This window comes from Mus caroli, unplaced genomic scaffold, assembly GCF_978045245.1.
Source record: "Mus caroli unplaced genomic scaffold, Mus_caroli_1 scaffold_18, whole genome shotgun sequence".
Lineage (NCBI taxonomy): Eukaryota > Metazoa > Chordata > Mammalia > Rodentia > Muridae > Mus > Mus caroli.
The window spans coordinates 8,704,695-8,726,935 of NW_028227273.1; the positions used below are offsets into that span (position 1 = coordinate 8,704,695).

Genomic DNA, 22,241 nt, shown 5'->3' on the forward strand with positions numbered 1-22,241 from the left:
TTTAAAGTGGTTTAAATAAACTGTGGAACATTCGGGAAGTATTTCAGAGACACTGAGATGAAAACATACTTCCTTTGGAAATCTGACTTGGACAGTTCACTGGTTTCCATAATGATGGAGCCAGCAGGACGGAGACAGTGCCAGCTTCTCCCAAGCCATTTGCTCTTCTCCAACACCAGCCTAGAAGAGTGGCATAGTTGTTTTCTTCTTAGCCGTGGGTTATTGCAGGAATCGAAGAAGAAGAAGATGTTCCTGCCTCGCTTCACCCAGAAAGTCAGCTGAAGTGTCTGTGCTGACATCGCTTCTGAGCTGTGGCTTGCTGTTTGGTTTTCGTTGTTCACTTAGTGGTAAGTGTACAGCCAAACTAATCTTTCCCCTTTCTCACAGACGAACTGAGAGAATCTTTTCTCACCTTCGCTTCTTGTTTTGTGTTATCCCATTTGTTTGTGAGATTCTGTTTGGATTGACTCGCTGTTATGCTGGCCACTGCTTTCCACACGGCTCACTCACGCTTCCACATGGCTCACCCTTTCTCTCTTGTTCTCACTACCTCACCAGGTGTAGAGTGTGGTCTTTCTTACCTAGGTATTTTGAGAAACATTTTCCGAGTGGCCCGTGCTGGCCTCACACACTGGTGATTCTCCTAAGTGCTGGCCTTACACAAGCATCTGCTTCGTGTCCATAATCTACTAAGAGTCTTAGACAGTTTGTGTCTTTGGCTATAAATACAAGTTGTTAAGGTTGAAAAAAATCAGAAAGCTTGCCTTTAGTTGATGATCTTATAGTTCATACTTGACCATTTTTACTGAATGGTAAATCACATGGTATAACTTACACCGTGATGTGCTTAGAGGCAAATAAAGGTTGATTGAAGTAAATTCAGACTTTAGTGTAGTAGCCAATGTGTGCAGTGCTGTGTATGGAGCACCTCTATACCTCTTCAAAGTCAATTCTCATAGTGACCCCTGCTTGAATTAAAGAATCGGAGGAAGGGAGACCAGAGGCCAGCTTCTATCAAAACCCAGTCTGTTTTTCTGTACACCCTTCGGCCTCTTCCCCTCCACATTGATGTGTGGGGGCAGTGGTCAGAGGATTTGAGGAGAGTCAGTAAGCCTTTTTCCTTTGAGCACAAAAAGAAACAAAAAGAAACTTGTGAATGAGAACAGATGGAATGGAGGCAGAATGCCTTCCGATCTAGTCCAGCTTCTTCTCTGGAAGGGATCTGGGACCTTATGTCCTGAACTCTTTCAAATAGTTTTAAAACTTACTGAGGTTGTAAAATGTAATGCCGCCTCTGAATCTTTCATCTTCTTCAATGTTTTGGAATTCAAATTGAACCTAATTTTCTGTGCTATTTGAAACTGATTATTTCATTAACTGGTCAGGTTTTTGTTTTTTTAAGGTGCATTCTGAGTGAATCTTCCAAAGTAATTGTTACCTTAATATATGATAAGTTTATGTGTCATGTCATTATCTTCCGACAATTTTTGAGCCTGTGATCTTAGTCAGTGTCATGAAATAGTCACGGAGAACTAGCTGTGGACGGATACTCCATTACATGGTAAAGAAAGCAGGGAAGAAATGTAATGTCTGCCCAGCACATCTGCTGTGCTGTCCTGTTCTGTTGGAACAGAGGCTGAGTGTTCCAATAGTGCGTGAGCTGCAGGAAGGCATATGAAAGGGAAGCGTGACTGCTGCGTCCCTGAGAAGGAACTGTGCTGTGCTTCCTGAGCCAGCTGTGTGCTCGCCGCCCCTCAGCGTGGGGCTTGCACTGCTTCTCACTTCTCCCAACAGAAGCTACATTTAGCTTAAGGTGTGAGCTCTCTCTCTTTCCCCCAGCAGAACATGAAGGACTCGTGTTTCCATGATTAGCATAAATATGATATAGGAATAAGGAAAGGTATTGTGCACTTACATAAATTCTGAATAGATATAACTAAAGTTAAAAGCTTATAAAAGGAGAGGCAAGCATTTGCTCCCCCAGTGATTCCTTTGCATTGTAAAGATTTTACTTTATATTCAGATAGCTGGTTAGCTCCCATATTGCACATATGATGCATGGAGAAGGAAATTTGTGTTATGAAAATACTTAGGAAAAGTAGATTTTCCTGAATCTACCCACTTCATCTTTGAGTCCAAAGTCTCAGTTGTCCTACAGAAATAACAAAGAACTCAATACATATTGGCGTAAAAATCCCTGATTTTAGTGTGTCAGAAACAAGTTGTTCTTTAAATTTTTTCATTTGTTATCAAATAAGTAAAATGTCTATGTTGATGAGATTCTCCTTTATAGACACAGGTTGGCTTGTCATGGCAGAGATGACAGTTATCCTTCCTTCCTCACACTGTACTGAACATTTCTGCAGGTAGAATTGGTTCAGTGGGAAGACTAAATACATACAGATCATGCAAATGAAGATATACAAGAAAAGTATGTTTTGTGGGTGGGAAACTGGAGAAATGGGGTAAATCCCATTAAAATGGTTTCTTTAGATAGTGGTCAGGTTAGAAAAATCTCTCTGGAAGCCATGTTCTAACCAAGAGAACCTTTGTCAAAGCTGTGGGACTTCAGGCTGCCCTGCTAGAGAGGGATGCATCTAGAGGCAGTGTACCTCAGGCTCTTTGCTGGGCAAGGGAAAACAGGAAACAGCCATGCTGGGCGTCTCAAAGAGTCCTTGTGTGGGTATTTAAACATGAAAGGAGATTGGCATTGAAGTCTGTGATCACGTCAAACGTTTGTAATTGAAGGTGGCTGTTGAAAATAGTTCTTTACATAACTGAGTTCACAAAGGCTCCACGAGGTAAGTAGATTGAATGGGCAATGGCATGTTTGTCATCGCTTGAGCCACAGAACTGGGAAATCTGCTACCTGGAAAGAGACCTTAAAAGACATCGGGAGAGAAAAGTGTTTGATAACAAGTCAAGGGGCTTTTTGTGAAAAATGTGGAAGGGATATATGCCCAGGGATGTATGCCCTTGGATTTTTGCTATTAACCCCATCCCTTGCAACAGTAACGGCCTCTTTAATTATGTGGCATAGCCCATCAGATGTTTTTTGCCAAATCATTAGTTAGATATCACGTGAGCATGCTTCATATAAAGTCTTATTCTGAGAGTCGTATGTTTTGTCTAATGCTTGTCTTCCTAGCCTTGGAAACAATGTTTTAGAATTTTGGAGGGGAAGATTGTAAATAGTCATAGAGTTTTTCTAGTACTCGTGTGGGTAAATTATAAATGCACTGTAAAAGCTCCCTCTACCTTGTGAGTGAGTTGACCTCCAGGGAGTGTGTATCCAGTCTGCACAGTGTCCTGCACATGAGTGGGCTCTTCAGCTCTGTAGTCTGAGTGCTGGGCAGCTTTGGTAAAACAGGATGAGGAGCGAATGCTTTTCTTAGAGGAATCTGTGTGCTCATCCAAGGCAGCAGAGGACATTAAGTGACTTGTGGAATTTTATTTTCTCAGAGCCCTTTCCCTAACTTGAAATTTAAATTGGTTATTGTGCTTAGGGATAGGTGCACTGACCTTGTCAGCAGAGTGAATGAGACTTCATTTGACTTGGGTTTGCTAGTTCACAGTACTCAGGCATATTTGGATCTCTAGCCTTGGCTTCTGACAGTGCTGTAATCCTAGGAAGCCATTCACCATGAAAACACTTGTGTTTCTCCTTTCTTTTTGTATTTGTTCATTTGAAAAGCCTTTCAGTGGGAATTGCAGCCTGTGTGTGATTATAGCTATCAGTAGCACTTAAACTAACTGCTGAGATGAAACTTTCCTTTTTGGACCCTGCTAATTTCACATACTAAGAGAAATGCACACCCCCTCCCTTCAGAAGCCTATCTTTGCTAATTGGTAGCTGCTCTTTGGATTGAGCTTAGATTCCTTAGGGACAACGTTTGATAGAATAATTTTTGACATTTTAATTTGACAAGAAACAATTCGGGGAAGGAATTTAGACACGTGCCTTAAATGGAAGCTTCTCTAGTGGTGACTGTGAACTTGGTGTGGGAACTGCCTATTGAAAGTCGCTGCGAGCCATTCCATAGGCGAGTCACAGCTGCTTGGCTGCTTTTGTGTAGGTGCTGCGCTCAGAGCTTGACATTACTGGACATTTTTCTATTGATATTAGACTATGGGTGAAATAGACAATGCCATAAATTCTTTGTAATAAGAGCTTTGAGAAGGACAGTTAAGTTGATGTGTGCAGCATATAAGATGTATGTCCTCGTTTCCATGTGTTACAGTGTATGTTTTTAAAGCTTTTTGTAGGGCAAGGTTGGAGCCCAGTGCCCCACGTGAGCTAAGCAGGTACTCTGCCCAGGAGGCAGCGTGGCCGATGGGCTTCTTAGAATAGTATTTTTAACATCCCTCCTCTTGAAAATGGTAACAGATTATTTGTGTGTGCTTCTATGGAAAACAGTAAAGTCAAACCTTGAAGCAACCACAGACTCTAAACATTAGACACACATTTTTCTGATTTTGCAAATTCCTAATATGTGACATTTTGTTTCTTATCTAGTAGATGTGGTTAGAAGTGAGTACTCTGAAACCCCACGATGACTGTGATTGACTCTGTGTGCAGTAAACACCCAGGGTGTTTATTTCCTTTCCAAAATGTTCTCTAGGAGTGAGACTGGCCAGTGTTGACCGACCCTGGTTTTCACTAGAAAACATTATTAGTTTTTATTTTAATAAATCATGGTTAATTTCTTAAGATACATTCACTTTTATTTTATGTATATGGATGATTGCTTGCTTGCCTACCTGTGTACCACATACATTCAGTGCCCATAGAAGCCAGAAGGGGACCTCGGATCCCCTGAACTAGACTTACAGAGGGGGTGCTGCCAGGTGGTTGCTGCAAATTGAACCTGAGACCTCTAGAAGAGCAGCCAGGGCTCTTAACCCTTGAGTCATCTCTCCAGCCAAGGTTAAAGTTTTTAGTGAATTCTTATTTCCTCTCTCCCTCCCTTTTCCTCTCGTTCTCCTCCCTCCCTTCCTCCTTTTCTCTTTGTTTGGGGGAGGGGCTGACAGATCTGGGTGACTTGGTGGCTGGCTGACTGTTGATTGCCTTACTTTCCCATGGAGACTTGGGATATAAATCACTTTAAAAAGTCACCTTTAAATGACATTTTACAATCCACTGTTTAAAATTGTTCATAAAAGCCGGGCGTGGTGGCGCACGCCTTTAATCCCAGCACTTAGGAGGCAGAGGCAGACGGATTTCTGAGTTCAAGGCCAGCCTGGTCTACAAAGTGAGTTCCAGGACAGCCAGGATTGCACAGAGAAACCCTGTCTTGAAAAACCAAAACAAACAAACAAACAAAAAACAAAACAAAACAAAAAACCAAAAAATTGTTCATAAAAATGCCACTATTTAAATTTTCTTTAAGGAAAAAAGTCAACATTAACATAGTGTATGGTGGACTTGGGTTTATATTCTTTTTTTTTTTTTAAATCTTGCAAATGAAAACTGTTGGACTACGACTATAAGTGTTTTAATGTTATCTTAAAAGATGTAGTATTACTTAAATTTCTAAAAGTTTGAGTTAAAAAACTTGAAATTAGCACAAAAAATTTTTGGGAACTTATGGTTATACCATGTCATGTTTTTGGAACATCAAGTTGTATAAAATTTACTTTGGGATGGAGACTCAGACTCAAATCAGCTTTAGGGGAAACAAAATAATCTCACAAGTTCTTCCCACTGTTGTGCTGCTGGACAGGGGCTCAGGAAGTCTGCAGTTTACATTCCTAAGGATCAGATTATAGTGCAGGTTTGCTTTACACATCACAGTAAGTGCACGCTAGTGACAGCAGGACTGTTCCTCCCTCACCTTTGGAAACTTGCCTTAACTTCAGAAATGTGTATTATTTTAATATTGGTTCTTAATTTCAAAAATACGTACCTTTGTTAATCATGTTTATATATGTATATATAAACATGATTATATATATTTTAACTGTTTGGAGCAGGAAACTCAGAAAAGACAGGTAAATATATGATTGGACAGCAACGTGTTTGCTGCTATTGTTGGTCATGGCCTTCCTTGCATTACTCTCTTGCCACTTAATGATTTTATCTTAGCATTGAGAATTATAGATAAAATTTATTTGTTGAAAATTAGGACCAAGTAAATAAGGTTTTAAGATTGCTAGGAAATGCCAAGAAAACATTGGAAAATGCTGATAGCTTGGAAGGAGAATGGACTATTTGTCATTTTTGTTTCGGAGAAACTTTAATAAACATAGCATTCTGAGCTTGGCTTGACAAGGAGTTTGCTTTAGTGCCATTAGCCCAGTGATAATGCAGTACCCTAGTCGGTCTGCTTTCTAAAGTAAACTGAGAAACTGATGGCTGTTACTATGACCCTGCATCAGCACTGATGTGTGTAACTGTGACCCTGTATCAGCACTGATATGTGTCACTGTAACCCTGCATCAGCACTGTTGACTGTCACGGTGACCCTAGATCAGCATTGTTGACTGTCACTGTGACCCTGCATCAGCACTGTTGTGTGTCATGGTGACCCTGCATCAGTACTGATGTGTGTCACGGTGACCCTGCATCAGCACTGTTAACTGTCACTATGACCCTGCATCTGCACTGATGTGTGTCACTGTGACCCTGCATCAGCACTGTTGGCTGTCACTGTGACCCTGCATCAGCACTGTTGACTGTCTCTGTGACCCTGCATCAGCACTGTTGACTGTCACTCTGACCCTGCATCAGCACTGTTGACTGTCACTCTGACCCTGCATTAGCACTGTTGACTGTCACTCTGACCCTGCATCATCAGCACTGTTGACTGTCACTCTGACCCTGCATCAGCACTGTTGACTGTCACTCTGACCCTGCATCAGCACTGTTGACTGTCTCTGTGACCCTGCATCAGCACTGTTGACTGTCGCTGTGACCCTGCATCAGCACTGATGTGTGTCACGGTGACCCTGCATCAACACTGTTGACTGTCTCTGTGACCCTGATCAGCACTGTTGACTGTCACTGTGACCCTGCATCAGCATTGTTGACTGTCTCTGTGACCCTGCATCAGCACTGTTGACTGTCTCTGTGACCCTGTATGAGCACTGTTGGCTGTCACTGTGACCCTGCATCAGCACTGTTGACTGTCACTGTGACCCTGCATCAGCACTGTTGACTGTCACTCTGACCCTGCATCAGCACTGTTGACTGTCACTCTGACCCTGCATCAGCACTGTTGACTGTCACTCTGACCCTGCATCAACACTGATGTGTGTCTCTGTGACCCTGCATCAGCACTGATATATGTCACTGTGACCCTGCATCAGCACTGATATATGTCACTCTGACCCTGCATCAGTACTGATATGTCACTGTGACCCTGGATCAGCACTGGGGATTTTATTGAGTCTGACTCATCTTTGTCCTGCTTGTGTTTCAGTTGAAATGGCAGTAGTTGTCCCCTCCTGTGTTTGTGACATTTGTGTGGCCGAGCAGTGACCATTTCTGCAAACAGCTTCCTCTTGCTTTCCACCCACACTCATCTTTCCAGTAATGAGCACAGACTGGTTCTTGTCCAGCTTCATGAGGAAGAATGAAAAGAACAGCCTTACATTTTAATGTGTAAAATAGAAAAATGTAATTCTGGGAAGTCTGGAATCAATTAAGTCAGCAGAGGGTATAGGAAAAACGACAGCAGACATCGTAATATAAACCTGCAAAATACATGCTGAAATTAAATTAATTCAGAAAAATTATTTTTATTCTGTTTATTTAGGTTCAATTTTATTTAATAATTTGATTTTTGAACTATAGAAAATGTGAGAATTTTTAATATTTATATGAATATAAATAGCTGGTGTTTTTATTTGTTTCGTGGTATTTTATTTTAGTCATGTGTGAATGTTTCTGCTTTGTGTACATGCAGAGGCATGTGCCTTTGCATGCATGTGTGGAAGGCAGAGGAAGGTGCAGACTGTTCTCCTCTGTCTACCTTACTCCCTGAGACAAGGCCTCACTGAGCTTGGAGCTCCGTTTTTCTTTCCCCCAGCAACCCTCCTTTTATCCTATCCAGTGCCACTGCTGCTGGCGCCTACGGCCAAGTCTGACATTTTAGTGTATGAATGCTGGGGATTTGAACCAGGATCTTTATTGTTTGCATAGCAAGTGCTTGTACCCACTGAGCCTTCTCGCCAGCTCTGGTGCCATTTATTTTAATTCGCTTAGAATAAGATCTAAAAGTATGAAGGTAAAAGATACTTGTGTAATTGCCCAGTATTGAAGAACCATGTTTCCCAGCTGTTTACACAGCAAGACTAGACAACGGAAGCTTTACTGAGTTGTGTCTGTGGAAAATAGGTACAAATGTATGGCAAATGCATGAAGATCAGAGATACAGTCATAGAAGTGAAAGCAGGGAAGATAGAAACACTCCATGAGAGAATTAGAACATCTTCTCTACCATAATGCTTTGAAAGGCCATTTCACTGGGACTGCTTCCATGAATAGAATCCTTAACCTCAATCCAACTAGAGCCCCTACTGTTTGTGCTTTGTCCTGTAAGGTGCATCAGGTGGATTTGAGGTCCTGGTATTTGTAGATCACGGTTGGGTATAGAACCCTAAGTTGCACTGAGTTGACTGTTTTCATGAGCAGGACATTAACCATTTCCTGCTGCGCTGAGTGGATTCTCATCTGTTTAGTTTCTTATAGATTTGACCTGGTGAGTTGGGGATGCTTGCTCCTTCCTGAGCAAATGATCTATTTGTTCCCAGTGCCTTCAGCTTTTGATAATCTCCTGGCACCGCCACGGTTTCTGAAATCCCATCCGAGGGGAAACTGAGGGAGCATCTTGCCAGATTTGTTTCAGGAAGATTGTGGAGGAGGGTGGCCGAGAGAGCGGCCCTGGGTGGATATGTCCAGAGGCAGGACTTTTTTTTTTTTTTTTTTTTTTTTAAATCTTTGTTTTACTGCTTGACTTTAGATGATATTGGTCTGATTCCTTTTTAGTGTCATTCTGTTTCAAAAATGAGATTGTTTATGGTACAGACTTGCTCCAAGGCTGTGACTATGAAAGAGTTATTAGTTTGAATAGGTCTTGCTATATTCTCAGAAAGCTGTATATAGTCATGTGTCAAGGATGCCACAGCCGCTATGGTTGGTATAGTTATGCTCTGTGACCCTCAGGAAATGACAGTTACTCACTGACACACTTCTCACATGTCCCTTTGTCAAGGGACACTAGTTGCATTGTGCAAATGTAAGAGATTTGTATTATTTACTTTAGAATAGCAGAAGATGACACTGAAAAAGTACTATCCATTTCTGTTCCTGCCTGCCTGAGGATCCATGGAGCCCTGTTGTTAAATAGACAGACTATACATATGCTGTTGCATTCAGCCCTTTCCCTTTTGGTAAGGGTCTTGAGTTGAATGTTTCTCTGGGCATCTAGAGTCTTGTACTGAGAGTGGTATCTGGCAGTGGGCTGGTTTAACTGAGTCTGAGGTTTCCAGGCAGCGTCTGTGGCTCAGCTATGACCACATGCTGCAGCTGCCTTTTCTGCCCTCCAGGTCCACGTGTGACATTAAGGCATTCTGGCACTTGCCATTTGGAACCTGTACTTGCTGGAAAATGTCAGGACTTCTAGATAGGATGAAGACAGATCTAGCTGATCCTCCTCTCTATCCCTGAAGGAGGCTGAGGGCATCCCTGAAGGTTGTGGGTAAATTGATGAGTAGCAAGCACACTTCCCTTAGTTCTGAGAGAGTGTACACAAAATCTGTGTCCAAAGCTTTGTTGTGTTTTAAGAGTTCTTATTTTCCCTCGAACCTCCTTGGTATGACTATAAAGATGCTGTTCGGATAAGGAAGTGTTTTAATAATCACTTCTGGGTTTCATTAGGTAAGAGTTCAGACAAGAGTTCCCTTCATTGCTCCTCCCTTATGTTTATGAAAAACCGAAGTGGAGACTGCAGCTTTTGAGTTGGTTGTTTAAGCTAAGGCAAAAAAAGTGGTAACTTAGTTAGTTTGCTTCTCAAACGTTACTGATGTTTAGTGGGTTGAAGAATGAAACTGAACTCCGGCATATAAGTGAAAATTTAGAAGACTGTTTTGCTGCTGCTGCTGCTATTGCTTTGTTTATTCTTACCTTGCAAACTAAGGACTGAATTATAATTGGCTCTATGCAATTTAGTAAACTATTGCCTAAGTTCCATTCACCTTGAATCTCAAGTCTGACTTAACCACGGTCTAACTCAGAGTGATTTGGGAAAGATGCTTCCATAACTTCAGTCTTTCAATTGAAAAAAAAAAAAAAAAGTTGACAAGCAGATACTGTAAACACTGATGAGACTGCACTAATGGGAGGTCATTCCCTGTGGCTTCTCTTTGGAAAGTTGCCTCTCAGTGGCTTTGAGTGGCATAGTGGAAATGAAGAGTGAAATTGGTCAACAGGCCTGTTCATTGTAGGATTTACAAAGATGAAGGGAAATAGTCCTTAACAACTAGAAAGCAAGGAAGACAAACATGTTAACAAGAGCCATCAAATAGAACATACATGTTTGAAATTATGTTACAGTGGAAGCCTTGTAATAAAACCTTTAGTAATAAAAACCTTGGTTTTTTTCTAGGTCAAATTGAATTATATAAAGAAATCTTTTCTTTTAAACGTGCCTTTCTTCATCTCTTAATTGGATCCTTCCTAGTGTAACAGCTTGTACAGAATCCAGAATGTGTGTCTCATGTAGTAGCTACATTCATGTGAGCATTCACATTTTTCAAGCAGTCTGTTTTTTTGTTTTTTTTTGTTTGTTTGTTTGCATTTTTGAAGCTTTAGAACATTGCTTCTCAAAGTATAGTCCCAGACTTCACCATACTTAAAAACTTTTATATTCCAAGACTCTGAAGAGAATGAAAAGGCAAACTACAAACTGTGTATCTGCTAAAGGATTTGTATTTAGAATAAAGAACATTTAAAACTGATTAATTAGGAGGTGAGCCAGTTCAAAATGAAGAACAAATTTTCCTAGCAGTCCTGGAAAGGAGCCTGAGTCCTCATCCTCACACAGGTACTCTGCCACTGAGCTGTAGCCCAGCTCTGTTTACATTTGATGTTGAGACAGGGCCTCACTAAGTGACCCAGGCTTGCCTTGAACACACTGTGTAAACCTAGCCTTTCAGAACATGTGCTCCTCCTGCCTCGTCCTTGCAAGTAATTGGATTACAGGTTTGTACTACCAAGTTGTGCTAAAGATTTCATTTTACCGGAGACGGAGGAAAAGGAGGAGGAGGAAGTAGCAGCAGCAGCAGCAGCAGCAGCAGTAGTTGTTGTTGTTGCTGCTGTTGTTGTAGCCAAGATAGTAGCTTTGGTTTACAAAACAAACAAACAAACAAACAAAGTATTACCAAGGGTATGAGTCAGTCATACATTGTACCTAAATGATTTCTTGAAAAATTATTTAAAGATTACAGCCCAACATTCCTACTCCTGAGAAATACATTCAAGGTGAGAAGTGTATGGCTTGCATGCACAGGAATGTGAAAGTGTTGTGGCAGTAGTATCCATAAACCAAAAAAGCAGAACTAGCCAGTCCCAGAAGTTTTAAGATGCGGTATATTTCTTTTTTTGTTTTTCTCAATTTAAAGGTTTATTTATTTATTATTATATGTAAGCACACTGTAGATATCTTTAGACAGTCCAGAAGAGGGAGTCAGATCTTATTACAGATGGTTGTGAGCCACCATGTGGTTGCTGGGAATTGAACTCAGGACCTTTGGAAGAGCAGTCAGTGCTCTTAACTGCTGAGCCATCTCACCAGCCCCAAGATGTGGTATATTTCTAACTATGAAATATTCAGCAATAAGAGGAGACAGTAGAACATGCACATTGAATAAGATGGGCATAAAAGGCCAAGCACTGCATGCTTGCATTGTTAATATGAAGTGTACAGAAATGTAAGCGTGTAGAGAAGGCACATTACCAGGCACCAGGATTGAGAATGCAAACTGAACCCACATGGAGTTACAGAGGACCTGTCTGAGCTAGGAGCATCGGAACTTGGATTTCAGTATGATTGTACATTTACTACAAGGGACTGAAGATGGGTAAGTTTGTGAAATGTAGATTACAGTTCAATGTGATGGCTTAAGTGGTAAACACCTCTAATACTCTGGTATTTGAACACTTGGTCCCCAGTTGGTTACTTAGGAGGTGTGGCCTTTCTGGAGAAAGTATATCAGTAAGGGTGGGCTTTGAGGCTTCAAGCCTAAGTACCATTCCAGGTGAACTCTCTCTCCTTTCTGTTGGCCTAAAATCTGAGTCCTCAACTTCCTCTTCCTACCAACATGCCTTCATTTGGCCTATAACCTTCTGAAAACATAAAGCCAAGTCACCATTTCCTTGTATAAGTTGCCTTGGATGTTGTATTTTATCAGAGCAATAGGAAACTAGTATGCCTAATAAAACCTTCAAACCAAAACTGTGTTCCCAAGACCAGCAGCACCAGCTCTGCCAAGGCACTCGTTAGCAGTGCAAATTCTCAGTTTCAGTAGAGCAGCAACTCTGAGGGGGAGTTTCTAGCCATTTGTGTTTAACCATGCCTTCTTGCTGATTCTGATGCAGGCTGAATTGTGAGAATTGCTACTATAGAATACAGAGAGTTCATTGGAGATGTACAGAGAGTATTATCTAGTTTTTGTACATTCAATCTACACTGTTCCTGTAATTGCAAGAAAGGTTTAAATTAAGGGTTGTTCTAGTAGAGTTAAAGGAAATTACAGGGCAATGTGAGTAAAAATAAACTTCTTTCATGTTCTTGATGTGTTCCCCTAAGAAGCTTTATGATTGTAATGTTTGTGTACCACATGTTAGGAAATTCCTGTGCCCTTTTAGGCTTGCCTTCATTAACGAATATAGCATAAACAGGTTCATTTGCCACAACTACGGTGGAAGTTTAGATCCTTGAAAGGAATTATTTCTCCTAAATATTTATGCAATGTAATGTAGCAGAAGTGAACAGTGACCCTGCAGACGTGAAGATGTGGCTATGGATAAAGAATAAGTGGAGCAGCTGTCTGGACTGAGCTCTCACCTTCTCCCAGCTACACTGCACAGGTTATGCATCTAAGCTACACTTACAGAAAGGCTTGCCCTAGGGCACAGCTTATTACACGGCATGTGCTTTTGGGATGCTTTTCAGCATTGGCTGGGTACCCAGAAGGAATTCTGATGGCAAGGGCTGTTTCACAAGGGCCTGGTGATCCAACCTGGTTGCTCTTGGAAAGTGATAGGTTGAATTTGTACCGAGAGGGGAAGTTGACGTATTACCCCTCTGAGAGGATGCTTATGTTCCTTTTGTGGGGAAATACAAGTGTTGGATGGGAAAGGATAAGAGGGATGGGAGCCAGAGCATGGAAATGATAACTTCAGCTCACTTGTCTGTGGAATCAGGGTTGTGAACAGTAGAAGTTAAGAAAGGATTAATTAAAGAGTGTGGTGCAAGCCGGGTGTGGTGGCACACACCTTTAATCCCAGCACTCGAGAGGCAGAGGTAGATGGATTACTGAATTCCAGGACAGCCTGGTCTACAAAGTGAGTTCCAGGACAGCCAGGGCTATACAGAGAAACTCTGTCACGAAACAAACAAACAAACAAACAAACAAAAGAGTGTGATGCAGACTTTATTGCTATAGATGAAAGAGCTGGGTTTTTGTTGCAAACTCTCTTCCTCTGTATCTAGACCTTCGTTTTTCAGACATGGTCAGCTCTAGGCCAGGCTGGCCTCATTCTCACCCGTGATTCCCTGCTCAGCCTGCCCAGTGCTGAGACTGCTGGACTCACCACCTATACTCTCTCCTTGTCTTCTAAATTAAATTTCCCCCTCAGTCGCTCTCTCTGACTTTGTGACTCTCTCTCAATCATTTGTTTAGTGGTTTGCTTTTACTGTTTAAGCTCGAGCTCTTACTACTCAGCAGTAAGTTATCGAGCTCTTATTGGGGTGTCAGAATACCATGTTCTCTCTGTCTAAGATTCTGAGTTTTTGAAGTCTGGCTATACAATAATGAAGATTTGGAATAAGTTTCATTGAGAATGATTTTAGCCTGCTTATTACTAGACAGATTTTCCTTCATGCAGTGATGGTAAACTGTCAGGTTGATAGCGTCTAGAGTCACCTAGGAGATGAGCCTCTGGACACCTCTGTGAAGGGTTATCTTAATGAGGTTGATGTGTGAAGACATGGTTCCCTGGGCTTGCGTCCTGGACTACATGGAAGCTAGCCCAGCATTTCTACTCTCCCTTTCTGCCTCCAGACCATTGATGCAATGCAGCAGACTGCTTCTGTTGCTGCCAGGACTTAACCCTTCATGAGGGCCAGTATTTCCCAAATGAGGACCACAGCAAGCTCTTTAGCTGCTTTTGACTGGGTGGGTGTTTTATCACAGCAACAAGCAAATTCACCAAGGTATATTTAAAGGTTTAAACAAGTAAAATGAATGAAGCAGACTTCTCAATCAATTCAGATCTATGTCTCTGTAAATTAAAATCAAATTGGAATAAGAAAATGCAGCTAATATTTTATCATGAGCAGGTACAAATTGAGTACATAAGCATTTTCTGTTTTAGAGTTAACTGTTAATCAAGGGGATCATTAAACTTCCCGTTGTTGGGAGGCGGGGGAACTTGCAAGTAGGATGATGTGTTTTCAGGTCCGTGCATTTCAGAGTACTGGTGACAAACGTTCAGATGATAGACTTGAAGCACCCGCAAGCTCAGGGCGTCCTGCGTCATGTACCACGTTTCTGTGTCATGTCAGTGATGACTCTGGAGCTGAGCTGCTTCTCCTGTCCTGCATTCAGCAGGGCCTTTGCCTCACTGTATGGCTGGCTCTGTGGCGTACTTAGTGGAGCCATGTGCTTTTTATAGTAATTTTAAGTTGGTCTCATACATAGGTGGAGTGGGGATGAAAAAATTTTCAAAATAAAAGAGGGTGAAGGTGTGGGGAAAGAATTGCTGTACTTCTTGTGGAAGGCACACAGAAGGAAAGGCAGGGCTTTCTGTCTTTGCCCCTCCCATTGTAGTTGTTTATACCTCAGAGGACATTTTTACTCATGGTATTAGTCTTTGATACCAGTAGAGTTGTCAGAATACCTCTACTGGTATCAAAATACAGGTATTTGGTTAGCAGTTGAGGTCCATATGCTGTTTTAACACATTGAAACATCATGTAGCTCGGTGGGTGACAGAAGCCTGTGATACTCTGAGGCAGGTTCTTTGCTTAAATGCAGGCTTTTTTGTTGTTGTTTGATTCTTTTTAAAAATATAGATTTTATTTTTATTCATATGTGTTGGTGTCATGTCTAGTTCCAGTTCCCCTGGAACTGTTGGGTGCTGGGAACTACACTCCATTCTCTGAATGAGTAGCAGGTGCTCCTGCCTGCTTCACTCTGTCTCCAGTTCTTCAAAGACAGAGCCTCATGTAGCTTAGACACGGCACCAGTTTATAATGCTGACAAGGCTAACATTGAACTCCTGTGCCTTTGCCCCCACTGTCCATTGGGAAGACAGGTGTGAGGAGAGTGCCAGTTTGTTTGCTTTGTTTTTTGTTTTTACTATATTTTGTTTGTTAATAGCATGAGAAAATTTGTAGCTAGTGCTATTAGGAACCTCAGACTCCAAGTTCAAGTTCTGCTTTGGATCTGCCCCTTTAAGGTGTCTTTTGTGCTTATAAAGTGTTCTTTTCATCTACAGTGCTGTGAGATTGCAGGAAAATTAGCCAGGGGACTTGGTTCTGTTGAAATAGCTCTCTAGGCAACTGATAGGATATCCACGTGGGAGTGCATGGAGGCCTCATGCATGTCCACTCTAAGCCTCCCAGGCTTGTAGTGGATCCTCTGCATGGTAACTGCACCATTGCTGATGTTGTTCTCAGGAAAATAAATGGTCATTGTTTGGAATAGTGCTGGGACTTTCCCCAACTGCTGACTGAGGAGTTGGTCCCAGCCTGCCTGCCTGCCACCAGATGGTGCTAGAGCTACACACGTAAAGGCCAATGCAGAGGTAAAGTGCACGCGCTCGCGCTCTCTCTCTCTCTCTCTCTCTCTCTCTCTCTCTCTCTCTCTCACACACACACACACACACACACACACACACACACACACCTTCTTTCCTTCCTTCCTTCCTTCCTTCCTTCCTTCCTTCCTTCCTTCCTTCCTTCCTCCCTTCCTTCCTTCCTTTGCTGACCTTCCTGGCATGCTTTGAAATGGGTTCACACCAGTTGAGCCAGTTGACCACGGACAATATGTTAGTGATGGAAACTTAGGGCCGTGCACCTTGTCTTTCCTGTAAAGTTGTCTTCATGCATTGGCCTGTGTGCAAACCTGACAGTGTGAGGTTTCTGCTTCCTTCTAAGTAGCCACAAAACACCATGTTTACAGTAATCTAAAAGGTGATGTTCAGAGGACATTACCAACAGAAAATAGAATAATTTATAACTGGGTACATTTCAAAATATTAACTATTGTTTAATAGTAGATTACCTTATTAGTTAGCAATTATACTTAAATTTGAAGTTTTTTTTAATTACAAATAAATATGACTTGGGTATTGCAGAAAATAAAAAGAATACTTTTTGTTTAAGTTACTCACATAATTACATGAAACCATTATCTTTGTTTACACATGTATTTTGAAGCTAAACTTATTATGGTCATACAGTTTTGTTAGGTTTTTTTCTCTTAATTTATCTTGAATATTTTACATGAAATCAAAATCTCTTAGGATAATTTTGATTAACAAGCTGGTTTTCCATTCATTGAATCTTTAATGATAGGGATTTGAATTTCCAATTACTTTTGGTCCCTTCTGAACCAAAATTTATTTCTCTATGTTTTATATTTATTTCATATTAACTCTAAAAATATATTTCTGGATTGGGAAGAAAGGATAGCTTTTGTAACTTTTTTTTTTTTTTTTTTTTAAAGATTTATTTATTTATTATATGTAAGTACACTGTAGCTGTCTTCAGACACTCCAGAAGAGGGCGCCAGATCTCGTTGCGGATGGTTGTGAGCCACCATGTGGTTGCTGGGAATTGAACTCTGGACCTTCGGAAGAGCAGTCGGGTGCTCTTACCCACTGAGCCATCTCACCAGCCCCGCTTTTGTAACTTTTGCTCGAATTTTTATTTTACCACCAAGCTTTGTAGTTAAATATCCCTGCCAGTATTTGATTTTTTTTTTCCCCCATCATCTTCCGGTTCATCAACAGATCACTTCTGTTTTTGTTACTGGTTGGTTTCTCGTTTGGTTCTTGAGTCAGGGTCTCTCTATAGCCTGGGCTGACCTGTGATCTTGCTACCTCTCAGCCCCTGCCCCAACGCTGGAGGTGTAGGTATAACTGCCACGCCCAGCTTGGTGACCCTCCTATTCAGAAGGATTGAGAACGCTCTGAAATGGTAAACTCTACTAAATACAGATTTAAGAGAGCTTGATTGCATTCCTTAACATCCAATCCTTGAGACTCTTCTGTTTGTGGAATTTGAGTTTTAGGTTTATTATCTGTTCTTGAGATATAAGCCAATATTCATTCATACTTCCTAACAGTAACTCATGGGCAGAGCAGGGAGTTGCTGTGTGTGTTGTTAGTTTCTCTTAAAGGATAATAAGACAGTAAACAGACTAGAATAAGATGAAATAAAAACGGACGCACTGAAGTTAGACCAGACAAACAGCAGGAAGAGAGTCCAGGAGAAGGCACAGAATCAAAGACTTGGTGTTTCCTACTACTGAGATGAGAGGACCCAGTGTCTCTATGAATGTTTCCAGCCTGAAAAGTTGCAAGAACTGTGTTTAGAAAGTTGTTTTGAAGACTTACGTGGAATGTAGCTTTTCAGTATAGCAGAGGTGTAATACATATATTTTAGGAAGGCAAAAGGAAGGAATTACATTCTTAGGAAGAATTAGCAGCACACCAGTCTATGTTAATGGAAGAATTCTGCCCTTGCTATTGTTTTTTGATTTTTTTGTTTTTGTTTCTTTTTGTTTTTAAATCTCAGTCATTATATTTTTATTTAAGCAAATTATTTCTTAATTAAATTCTCCCATTAACATAAGGAAGGAAGTAATTTATTTTAAAATTAGAGGAAACAGCAAAGCTATTTTCGCATTTGGAGAATGGAGAGAGAAGCAGCTTTATGGCCTTTCAAGCGAATGTGGGGGCTGTTTGTGCTTTCCAGAAAACCCAACAAACAAGGCAGACTAGGTTTTCTTATGCAGAGACCCTCACTCTTTCATCTTTTGTAAAAGAGAAAGCAGAAGGCACCCTGTTCTCCTAGCTTCCCAGTCACTATGACAAGTACTTACAAAACTAGCTGAAAAGGCTTTATCAACATACAGTCTGTCCATGTGAGAGCTGAGAGATTTCAATTCTGTAATCGAAATATCTCTTTAAAAAAACAAGAATCAATTATTTATTTATGGTGTGTTTTATATAAGCAACATTACTGGGTTTTATTTGAGGATTAAAAATAGCATTTTTATTAGAGAGTTTTGGGGATTTTTTTTTTTTAGTGAATTGAAAATAATTGTTTCTATATTGTAGATATTTGACTTTTTAGGTTATGAGGGTGTAGCTTGGTGTTTTGGGTTTTTTTTCATAAAGAGTCACAGACAACCCTAAAATATGTAAAGTGTTTCTAAAATTACCTATTTATTTCTTGAGACTCAATATACTAGCATGTAGATCTGAGGAAGTGGAATTCCATGTCAGCTTCTGAAATCCGTAGGACATCTCCATCTAGGTGTTGTCTTAGCTGTATAATTTAGAAGGAGCGTCATTATACTCTGAGCGTCTCAAAACATTAGTTCATTTACAACTTTCTCACTTAAAATGGCCCCAAATAGTAAGTTCTGATTACTCCCGTTGGCTTTATGTTCAAATAAATACAGTAATCAGGTCGTTATGATATTAAGGTTAGAATACCGGAGAGAAACTTGCTTTTTAAACATAATGCTCTGTACATCTTTGCAGATGATGCTTTCACAAAGCTTGACGTTGTTTTCTTCATATCCCTGGATTTTACAGGCCATCAGCATAGTTCCCTGCCGTTGGCTGGGAGACTGCCACTAAACAGAAAGTGCCTGATTAATCTGACATGGGTCCTGCTGAGTGGCTTCCCTTGAACTTGGAACAGGAGTGGGGCTGTAGAGGGACATGATAGCTTTTGTCCTCAGTAAGTTCCCTTGGTAAAAATTGTCACCCTCTGATTTATTTTGAGTTTAGATACATACATGTCTTAGGCCATATATGTTTTTTATCTGAATAATCTTCCTTTAGATCATTTAGCTTTCTGACCCATGATTAGTACTCAACTGTTTATTGAGTCCACATTGCTCAGTAAATATGGCATACACAATTTACTCCATTTTGTATTGATTTAATTGTGTTAATCTAAAATCTTTGGGTGCAATGTGTCACATCTGTTTTGTGTTCCTCAATTTAAAAGAAGTGGCAGTATGGAATTTGGAGGAATATTTATTATCTGAGTATTTTTCTTTCTTTGCAAAAGTTTCCCCTTAGTTTGTTGAGAAGGATAACCTCCAAGAGAAAGTGAATCATTTGGCAAATTGTCAGGTCTCTGGCTACTAAAGGCCAGTTAATTAAAATTTTACCTTACCATTTAAATTCACTTTACTTAAATAGTTGGAAATATAATATAAATAGTTTGGAGAATTCTGGAAATAATGTAAAGTACGTTTGTGTAAAATTTTTTAAATATTCTTTTCTTTTAATAATGGGTCCAAGCTACATTTCGTCGATAGTTAAAATTTTTTTAGAAAGGCCTTTATTAGCCTGAGTGTTGGTTTGTGTTGATATGGTTCTTTCCATAACTGGTAACTGAATAGTCTTCTCCTGTGGTAGTTCCATAACCCTTTGGAGATTACCAGTTAACCCATTTCCCTAGGGGTAAGTATGCGTAAACATAGCATTTCACATGTAGTTTCAAGTAAACCTGCGTCTCGCTGCCCAGTCATTCAGAAGCCAGTTAGACAACTGTATGGAAACTGATGCCCTTCCAGTCTGTGACATCAGCTTCTCTTCCTGTGCCACACTAAGATTCTTCCATGCATGACATTACATTTTTTATTTTAGTTGTTATTATTGTGAGACCATGTAGGCATGTGTGCTTTGCACACTAGTGACGGTCAGAGGACATTTTTCAGAAGCCAGTTCTCTCTTCTGCTGTCCTCTGTGAGTTCTGGGGATTGAGCTCAGGTCGGTTGTCAAGCTTGGTGGCAAATGCTTTAATCTGTTGACCCATTTCATTAGCCTGTGTTTTCTACACCATGTTGTAGAAGATAAGGATAATCTGGGTCTTATATTGGAAGGAAAAGCACAATTCCTTCTAGTTTAAACTTGGTCTCACATTAAGGAGTTTTATCGAACTTAAACATGCTTTAGGTTCTAAAGAAAACAAACTCACTTTCTCTTGGGGTCCTAGGTGAAGACACAGGGAGGGAGAGAGGTATGAGTTCTTCGGGAATCCTTGCTAGAACAGTGGATCTTAGGAGAGATGCTGTGCAGAACTGAGTTGTCGTGTGGATGAAAGCCGTGCAGCTCCAGCTCATGCTTGGGGACCAGGCAGGTTAGGTAGGATACAGCCCAGCCCAGTTGTTCATCAGCTGTAACCTTGAACACACTGTCTACCCATAAATGGGACCTAACTTGCCAATGAGCATCTTTCTGTGGAGTACATGTTTTCTGCTTCAGAAGAACAATGAGCAGCCATGCTTTTCTGCAGCAGTGCTCCTACTTCTTGTCTTCAGACCCTAGAGCAATGATCTCAACCTTCCTAGAGCTCGGACCCTTTAATACAGTTATTTCCTCACGTTGTGCTGACCCCAAGCATAAAATTAATTTCATTACTACTTGGTAACTGTTGTTTTGCTGCTGTTATGAGTCATAGTGTAAATGTCTGCTATGTAGGATATCTGATAGGCAGCCCCTGTGAAAGGATCATTTGACCTCCAAAGGGGTTGTGACCCACAGGTTGAGAACCGCTTCTCTAGCGTAACCTCACGCATTAGTGATTTGCAGTTGTCACGTTTCAGTAAAGAGTTTTCCATTTGATGACTTAGTGTTTGATTATTAGCAAAGGGCAGTGTGTTAAGGGTTATCTAAGTGTGTCTTAGATGCTGGAAAGGGAGTTTGAGAAGCCCAGGATGAGAGAGGCTGCTAAAGGGGGAATAAAAACTAAACACTGACATGATTCTCTTTGAATCTTTACACTTGGATGGCCACGTGGCAGAGCTGAAGGCCTCCCAGTTGTGTCAAAATCTATAATGTGCCTTTGCTTTTATGTCATAATTTCAAATGTTTGAGTAGGCACATGCTTGCCCACCACTGTACCAATGGTATCTGCAAGAATGTCTTCACTGTGGTTTGTAAAGCCCTGGGTGCCCCAGAGGAGAGGAGGAGGGGGGTTTATGTGGTGCTTTGATTAAGTAAATGCCTGCCTGAAGGGAGAGCTTCCAGTACTGACACTCCTGACAACACTGGTGGGCCCGTGGTCTGTCTGACCTTTCCTTTCCACGTATGTTGTTACATATGTGACATACATATAACCAGGTAATAGTAGTGTTTATGGTAATGGTTCTTGCCTCATGTCCACATGTGCACTTAACTACCACACCAAGGACTGTTGATTCGGATGGAAATCATAAGGTCAGTCAGGAATGCCCACTAAGCAACGAGAAGGTGAACATATTCGGGCAACTTTGGAGTTGGCATTAGGGAAAGGTGTTCATTGTGTTCATTTAGAAATGCTCTGGTCAGTGAGTGAATGAGTCCTGGGTGTGAGCCTTTGCGTCTGCTATCCAGAAAAGCACAACTTATCCAGGTAAGCACAACTCAGTGCTACTGCCTGTGGTGGGCAGTCCATGCTGCTGCTGCTGCCCAGCTCTTCGTGGACTGCCTAGTTTATCATGTATGCCCTTTGACCAAGTGGAGAGTCTAGAAAATAATCTTCCCACTTTCTGTCTCTCAGCATCGTCAGTGAAGCAGGGGCCTCCATCTACAGTGTCAGCCCCGAAGCGAACAAGGAGATGCCAGGACTGGACCCTAACTTGAGAAGTGCAGGTGAGAAGCTGTTACCATCACAGAGCATGGAATTGAAACATTTTAGATCTGTAAATGTGACAAACTAAATATCTTACATATCCATGAAAGTGTAAAAGCTTTGCCACATGAACAAGACCTGGTGCATTTG

The 22,241-nt window shown here is 41.0% G+C and overlaps 1 protein-coding gene across 2 annotated transcripts in view; it reads left to right on the forward strand.

Annotated features, from left to right (window-relative positions):
• The window catches only part of Srbd1 (S1 RNA binding domain 1), a 172,882-nt gene that overhangs the window by 66,538 nt on the left and 84,103 nt on the right, over window positions 1–22,241 (forward strand). For both annotated transcript variants that reach the window (XM_021186295.1, XM_029471564.1), the window contains exon 15: window positions 22,020–22,111. In XM_021186295.1, the coding sequence (XP_021041954.1) occupies window positions 22,020–22,111 (92 nt within the window). The remainder of the gene's footprint in view (window positions 1–22,019; window positions 22,112–22,241) is intronic.